General features: G+C 37.6%; 1 protein-coding gene across 1 annotated transcript; it reads right to left on the bottom strand.

Annotated features, from left to right (window-relative positions):
• Positions 1 to 70: 70 nt before the first annotated feature.
• Positions 71 to 8,344, bottom strand: LOC139948831 (isopentenyl-diphosphate Delta-isomerase 1-like). The gene is made up of 6 exons (XM_071947169.1): positions 7,971 to 8,344; positions 6,388 to 6,527; positions 4,784 to 4,876; positions 4,130 to 4,260; positions 2,006 to 2,140; positions 71 to 1,329 (listed from the first exon to the last, which is right to left on the bottom strand). Exons 1-6 carry the CDS (start codon positions 8,153 to 8,155, stop codon positions 1,150 to 1,152), a joined length of 864 nt encoding a protein of 287 aa, XP_071803270.1. The 5' UTR covers positions 8,156 to 8,344; the 3' UTR covers positions 71 to 1,149.
• Between the last annotated feature and the right edge of the window lie 127 nt (positions 8,345 to 8,471).

Here is an 8,471-nt window from a genome sequence, read left to right as displayed (position 1 = left end):
TTTCAGGTAATTTATTAACGATTGTATTAATTTTTCTGGGGGCGAAACAAAACTTGAAAATCAGATTAAATAGGAAGATTATCATGTCTGTTTTATTGTAACTTTATTAAGAAATTTGCTTATAAATCAGTATTATGTTGACAAAAAACAATCTAAGACAAATTGTGTAAAATATTATATCACAGTGGTTGAAACTAAATTTGCCACCATGAAATAAATCAATAAGAAATTTGTAGCACACATAATTTTTGTTCAGCATTTCCTTTTGTGTACATATTGCATCAACAAAAAATAGCATTGAGACCAACCCCATGTGTTGCCCAATCACAACAGATACATTGTATAGTATTGGGTCAAAATATTCCACACAATAAAATCCATGACAAGAAACGATATAACAGAGACATCTGTTTTTAATTGAATTTGAATTTAATTGAAGCGATACAGGCGTTTCGCATTTTATTGATACTAGAGAGTTTCCCGACGACGGATGGTTTTGCGACAGTATGTAGTTTTCACCAAATGTTGTAATTTTCAGCACAACGCATATTCATCCTACGTACTGTCATAGCACTTAAGGGACTACCGTTCTCAAGGCCGACGCATGCGCAGGTGCGCCAAATGTCATCATTACTGCAGAGACAGACGACAAATCAGCTCAGCATTTTCCATGTTTTATTTCTTTGAGTTTGAGCAAACCATAAGGCACTTTGAACACCTCCCTCGTTACAACTGCCGCTTACCAGGTTGTATCATAAACTTGGGTGTGATCCCTGGCTACAGGGCAGCCAACGGTTTGTGTTCTATTTGGCTTTTGACCTGTACCCCAAAACAAAGATATGGACTATATAGGGAGGCTACCAACATAGGACTTGATAGCCCAGTTGGTAGAGCGCCGGCACGTTAATTCGGAGATTGTTCTGACTCCAGTCAATTTTTACTTTGTTCAAACCCAAACTATTTAAAAACTTGCCCTGTCAGCTTCCCTTGTGGTTTATTACTTGAACTTGATTTTTCCTGCTATTTTACTTGCATCTGATCGCAGGCATTAAACAATAAAAACAATTTTTTGTTAGGAAAGTCTGTAAATTTCCATTCTTGCCCCGTCCTCTTGATTCGTCCAACATTAAGCTATCCCATCATGCCACTTCACATCCTGTGAATCGTCCCATGATCCTGTTGGCTTTTGACGTCACCTAGATGTTTCCACCAATCGGGGAGTTTGGTCTGTGCGATGAGTTTGAACCAGGGGGTGATCTTCGTTCCTGCGGCCTCGGAGTTCAGAAACTCGACCAGTTCCCCTGCATCGATATATTTCACATTCTGCACCTACAAGTGAGATAAACCACCACATTTATTTAAGGTACAGAATTGGTCGAGGATTAAAATAAATGATTGAATTATAATCTGAAGACCTACTGATTATGAAGTTCATACAAGGAACAATTTTTCCCTCTGAATTGAAGTCATAATTAAAAAAATAACTTAAAACTAAAAAAACTACTCAACAGCTAATTTTGGTTGTTACAACAAAAATTAAGTACATGATGAAAATTGTGCATGGTTTTTCACCATTTTCTTAAGGAAGTAAAGTATGTATCAGAGCAGAGTCTTTCTTGAAGGCTTAAGGCTAAATATTTCCCTCAGGAATACAGTCAAAGGTAAGAAAATGGCTGAGTGGTCATCAGAGTCTTGCCACTTCGCCTTTAGAAAGATTCTATTCTAAAACTGCTTCTCTTCACCCTGGGGTATAAATGGGTACCAGCTGTGAGCGTAAAGTTAAAGGTTGATATTGTGTTTGAAAAAGCCTTGGGAGCGCCACGGCAGCTCGGGCTGTATGCTCCCACGGGAACTGAGAAAGATTACAGGTATGTTATTGGCCAAAAGACAAGGTCACTAATGTAAAGCACATTGATACGGTTATTGTAAAATGCACTCTATGAGAAGTTGTTATTATTATTAAAAATCACAAGTTACTTATTTAGATTGCGGCAAGCGTAATTACCTCATTAGGCTCTGGTTTAATGTCTACATCCTTCTGCATGAAGAGGATGTAGTCGATCTCATGCTCTCCCCAAATACCATCCGACTGGGCTTTGTAGTGAATGCGAGAAAGGTAATGGAAATCATCCAATGGCACCTGCAGAACGGGAAAAACAAATCGGCAACATGAACTACCAGTCACAATATGTATACTCGTATTACAGTGGTCACAAAAATCTAAAATCTAGTATTTCGATAAGGCTTTTTGTGACTTTTTTTTAAAAGGGCTGACATTTGTTATTAAGAATAATGTCACTAGTCATGCCTTTGTTACATTGGTCACTACAATCTACTTTTTGGAAGGGTGTTAGGTGTTCTTTAAAAGGAAGGTACATGTTTGGTAATTACTCAAGACAAATATTAACATAAAAACTGACTTGGTAACGAGCATTGGGGAGCTGTTGATAGTATAAAACAACGGTGAGGTTGATGGTATACAACATCGTGAGAAACGGATCCCTCTGAAGTGCCATAGTTTTCGAGAAAGAAGTAATTTTCCACCAATTTGATTTCGAGACCTCTCAGATTTAGAACTTGAGGTCTCAAAATCAACCATCTAAATGCACACAACTTCGTGTGACAAGGGTGTTTTTTCTTTCATCATTTTCTCGCATCTTGGATGACCAATTGAGCCCAGATTTTCACAGGCTTGTTATTTCATGCATATGACGGGATACACTAAGTGAGAAGACTGGTATTTGACAATTACCAAACATGTACCTTCCCTTTAATATGCAGATATTTGTTATTCAGAAATGAGAATTTAACTGAATTATCAGTCACAAACTCGAACGGTGACATGTGATGTGTTACATTGATCACTGTAATCTAGTTTTCTGAGTTTTGTGACATTTAACATGCCAAATTTGTGTACATCGGTAACAAAACACAATCTTACTCTCGCGTTACATGTATATTGATCACTAAAACTTAGTTTTCTAAAAGCTTATTGTGACCTTTAACACACAGAACTTTGATATAAGAAACACAACAATGTTACTGAGTTACCAGTCACAAAATCAAACGGTGACTCGCATTACATTGATCACTGAAATCAAGTTTCCAGAAAGCTTTTTGTGACATTTAACACAGACTTTGTTATAAGAAACACAAGAATGTTACTGAATTACCATGGTCACAAAATCAAATGGTGACTCGCGTTACATTAATAACTGAAATCAAGTTTTCAGAAAGCTTTTTGTGACCTTAAACACACAGACTTTGTTATAAGAAAAATAAATTTTACACGCTGAACTTTGTTATAAAAACCACAAGAATGTTACTGAACTGCCAGTCACAAAATCAAATGGTGACTCGCATTACATTGATCACTGAAATAAAGTTTTCAGAAAGCTTTTTGTGACCTTTAGGCCTAACACACAGACTTTGTTATAAGAAACACAAGAATGTTACTGAATTACCAGTCACAAAATCAAATGGCGACTCGCATTACATTGATCACTGAAATTTAGTTTTCTGAAATTGTACATAATTTTAACCAGCATCTATTGTGCAAATTTATGCACACCCATGCTGCGCCATTGAAAAACTATGGTACTTCCTTCAAAACAGTCTTTGGTGCTGGATTGCTGCTACAAAAGGCCCAAAATCTACACAAAAAATGTACCAGTATGTGGTTGCAGTTGCAGGTTTCAGTTGGGTCTGAATTTTCACACAAACTAAAACATGTACCAGCATATTAAAATAATTATAATAATTTGGGAAGCTAATCATCCTTACTCGCATCCAAGAGTAAGAGCTGAATTGCGAAGGACGCGGCTACAACGTGTTTGAGAAACAGGCATGCAGCCAACCACATCAACCCATTTATATGACCACGGAGCACAGCCAGAGATCGAAAGTGTTTAATTTTTTCCCGAGGGAGCAGTGTGTATTTTTGCATGCGGTGTTTTGAAGATTAGCAGACAGACAGAGCCTGGTGCCGAGCCAAGGTTTGAGCTGGATTCAAGTTAAGGTCCAAATGTACTCTACAGTCTGGTACCATGAACTTATATGCATTTTTTTTGCAATACACAGCTCTGCAGGGGATGCAGAGCAAGTGCCCCCTCTAGGGTTCAGTACCCACCTGTTCTGGTTCAATGCCCAACTCGTGTTTGAGTTTCCGCTGGGCAGCACGCCTTACTCCAAGGTGCTCTGATTCTTCAAGCTCTTCTTTAAAGTTGAGGGGGTGACTGCAGCAGGTGTTGGCCCAAAAACCTGCAAAGAACTCATCTTTTTAATTATTTTTTAACATAATTTAAAGACAGGTTCTAGTTGCGTCAACCTTCTTCTCATCTTCCCAGCCAGGATGTTCCCTGATGGCATGCTCAAGATACAAAATGACATGGTCCATTCACTTAAAAGGGTCTTTATACCTTTTGCCATGGCATGTATCACTACTCACCGTGAATGAAGAAGTATATAATATAATTTACCTGCTGTAAAAGTTTCAGCTTCATTAGTTGTCAAGTTATTGAGAATTTTTTTTAAAATGCTAAAATAATATTTGTGAAAAAGTTTTCAAAAATTCTCAAAAAAATACAGCACTTCAGCAAGTAATATTTTTAGGGAAGCTTTTTATCGTCATTATCTTTTTAACCCTGTTAGTTTATTGTAAATCTGCGGATGTTTGTGTGTTGTGTCGTACCAAAAGTACCCTAACCCACTAAGGAGACGGACCTTAATTCCAACAAGGGAATACAATTTTAAGTTCCAAAATCCTGTACTAAATCTTACTCACCTGGGAATGTTATTTTAGCATCGGATCGTTGCTGGAGAAGTAACTTTCCCTCTTTGTTGAACAGAAAGACACTGAAAGCTCTGTGTAGTAGACCTGTGGAAAGATTTAATATGGCACAAACACTAAACACTGAGGAATTTGATCTAGGAGTTGTTGCTGACAAAAAGGTCTCGACAGTAGAGTTTCAATTTTAAAGGAACATTACAGAATTGGTTTTGCTAACAAAACAGTTGCTGGCAGTGTAAGCACTTTATGTAATCCACCATATACATAAACTGACAAACCTGTAAAAGTTTGAGATCGATCGGCCATCTGGGTCGCGAGAAAATAGTGAAAAAACGATTACACATTTTGCATTGCATCGATGCCAAAACAAAAATGAATAAAATGCTCACTGAGCGATAAACTCCAAACGCGAAATTAGATTATTTATTCCTCATCAAATATGACATTTTAGACAGAAATATTTCATGGGATGTGTTCTACTATCATCATCATTAGACCGTGTAAGTTTTATGTAAATAGGTGATCTTCACGATTTTTGTTTCTTACCAATTCTGTAACGTTCCTTTATTAAGAGGTCTGTTGAAGTTATGACTTTTCCTCATTTTGATAACCTCTGACTGGCCAAATGCTAGTTAAAACGCTGAGGACCAGTCAGTACATTTAACAATGGAACAATGCTACCCCACAAGGTTTTCTTTGTAATAGTGGTACCTCACAGAGAATTTCCTCAGAAAAGGGAATAAGCGTATACATGTTTTTTATTCTTAAATCCTTGTGCGTGTATCTTGTGCTATTTTTGTTTCTGCCTGTTGTTACATTTTCATATTTGGTGTGTTTTTAAAAACTTGTGTCAGCAATGCAAATTCTTCTTTTGAAGATCAATAAAGTTTTCTTATGTCTTATGTCTTCTTATGTCTTAATATAACAACAATGGATGTACCAACATACTGGATTGGTAAGACCTTGTTTTATACCTGTATGAAACAAAGGTCCTCAAACTGTTTTATGGTTAAAACTGGGTTCCCACAAAGTGATTCTTCAGAAAAGGGAACAACAGAACAAATTGACAATAGCAAGTCCCTGCACCTATGCTTGAAAAAGAAATATTCACTCTTATAAGGGTGTCACGGCCAAGTGGTTTAGAGCATTCAATTTCTTGTGGTTTAGTTATCGGAGTGTGGGTTCGAATCCTGATCATACACTTGTGTCCTTGTGCAAGATGCTTTACAATAATTGCTTCTCTTCACCCAGGGGTATTTTTGTATGGGTACCTCCGAGGGTAGAGGTTGATACTATGTATGAAAAAGCCACTGGAGCGCTACATGTATGGCAGCTCATGGCTGTATACTCCCCAGGGAACAGAGAAAGACTAAGGGGATGTTATCGGCTCAATGACCAGCAGCCAACTTCACAAAACTTTACGCAACTGCATGCTACGCCATAAATGTTGCACAAGTGGACTTGCGCAGTTGCGTAAAGTTTCGTGAAATCGGCTGCAGATCACTAAATGACCGGACACTAATGTAAAGTGCATAGAAACATTGACTATTGTGAAAACGCACATTATAAGAACTAGTTATAACTAGTTATTATTATACCTTTATCAATATTCTCATTTAGATGACACGCCTTCTTTGAGGCAGATCCAATGGCCTTGTCCTCTTCATCTACTACGATGCATTCTTCAGCTAGAAGCTTGACTTGAGTCTCATCCAGAGTGTCAATACTCGCCATGCTTCTGAAAAAAAAGACAAAATTAACTTCAAAATTATAACAATGTTTACAAAATAACTTGCCAGAGCGTTACAATTATGCACCCTGATTTGTGTTCAAGGCGCAGTAAACCAAAAACAAATGAAAGAAAACAGACACAAATAAATTAGTCCTTTTGTGGTACAAAGACTTAAAGTGGTAGAGAGCAACCTCGTTCCCAGGGGTGATCGATCTCGACACACCATTTTTTCCCAGCATGCCTTGCTCGATCATATCCCCTGCAAGTGTGACTTCAAAATATCCAAATATATGGGATATTACAATTAGTCCTGTGGTTGATCTGTTCTGTGTTGGGCATTAGTCGAGCACGGGCTGGATGCGCTGTGTGTAATGAAAGTCATAAACTTGCCTTGGCGTTCAGTGTTGCGTGATGAATACGTACATCTTTATACGCACGTGTTTCGGCATATAGAGCTTTTTGAAGACACACAGCGTTTCATATTTTGCGCGTATATGATAGTTAATCAAAGACACATATCGGAGTTTCCCTCTCAAGGATTAGAGACGTACGCAGAGCTAGCATGATACGGCGCGCTGCCCATGGTAGCGAGGTTGGGTAGAGGGACTTCTAGATGTGTGGCGCAAGTGAAGAAAAAGACCTGTCACCCCAGGAGTGTCGAGACTTGTGTTCATTTTAGAGGAGCAGTTATCCCAAACTTCTGTCCAATATGCATTAAAATATTTCAAGCTTATTGATGCTTTTGGTTTCCTGTTTCTGTATCCTGTCCCCACCTTTTTATTCATTTTAAGACATTATGAAATAAATGCGAAATAAAACAGAACCACAGTATTATTTGCGATAACGTCACCCTCCTCCCGACGTTGGGAGGAGGGTGACGTTATCGCAACTATACCATTATCTACTTTACCCTTTTTTTTGTAAAACCAAAAATGAGTGAAAGAGTGGTGTCACGATATACTGAAATCTTTCTAAGTATCTATCTACATCTACATCTATTCAGCTACTTGTCAAACTCAAAGCCTATTAAGCATCTAGTATATATAAAATACAACAAAATGACATACCGAATTAAATTTAATTAAATTAACTGTTTCATAATCATTCATCGACATCGTCATCAGATCAGATTCAGAGACAGAGGTAGGCCTAACTATTATAAAAATACATAAAATTTGAATTACAATTAATTGTACAGCAACCAACACACATATTTTTTATAAGATAAAATATTAGAATGTAACAATTACTGGTCCAAATTACTAACAGGAAAACACCAAAGAAAACAGTAACATCTATGGGAAAAAAAAAACATTAAAATTCATGAAAAACATCTGAACTTATAAGTTATAAAAGAGTAGTGGACAATGCCCCCCCCCCCGCCCCCCCCCCCCAAAAAAAAAAAAAATAATAATAATAATAAAAGCAAAAAGCTTTCATTGTACTTGCCTCACGCTGTTCTTTTGCAATCTGTTGTTGACTTTGCGGTAATTAGCTAAATCAGGTGGTGCCGTGTTCAGTTTGCAGCAAGAAGTGAAGTTTGCCCTAATTTTACCGACCACCAGTTGAGCACGAGCTGCAAGAATCGTCTGCATCACATCACTCCTCAAAAAAACCTGTGACCTTTGGAACATTAATTAACAGCAGAACGAATCATGAACAGTTCAACCATTGTAGACAGAAATACACACATAGATAAAAGCGGGTGCCAGTACCTTTGATTCAAAAGCTGATAAAGCGTGACGAGTCTTCCAAAAACAAAAGTCAACAATTAATCTTTTTTTGTACACCCCCGGCCCCGTGTGCGCGGTTAAATAGAAAAATAAATGTCACACATGTTTTAGTGGACAATAGAGGGCGCTTTGTGAGAATTACTGTCGTCAAGAGAGGGCGCAATTAATTTTGTTTTAATAAACACAGTGAGAACATTATGCAAACTTTCTATAAATT

This window comes from Asterias amurensis, chromosome 16 (genome assembly GCF_032118995.1).
Source record: "Asterias amurensis chromosome 16, ASM3211899v1".
NCBI lineage: Eukaryota > Metazoa > Echinodermata > Asteroidea > Forcipulatida > Asteriidae > Asterias > Asterias amurensis.
Note: the sequence above shows the minus strand (reverse complement) of the source record. Positions and strands in the feature narration are given on the sequence as shown.

Coding starts and splice junctions, on each gene's coding strand:
- LOC139948831 (XM_071947169.1), bottom strand. CDS start 8,155: ATGTTCCAAAGGTCACAGGTTTTTTTGAGGAGTGATGTGATGCAGACG. Junction 4,877..6,387: donor AAATGAGAATATTGATAAAG/GTATAATAATAA, acceptor ATCTTTCCACAG/GTCTACTACACAGAGCTTTC. Junction 2,141..4,129: donor TGGGCATTGAACCAGAACAG/GTGGGTACTGAA, acceptor CCCGTTCTGCAG/GTGCCATTGGATGATTTCCA.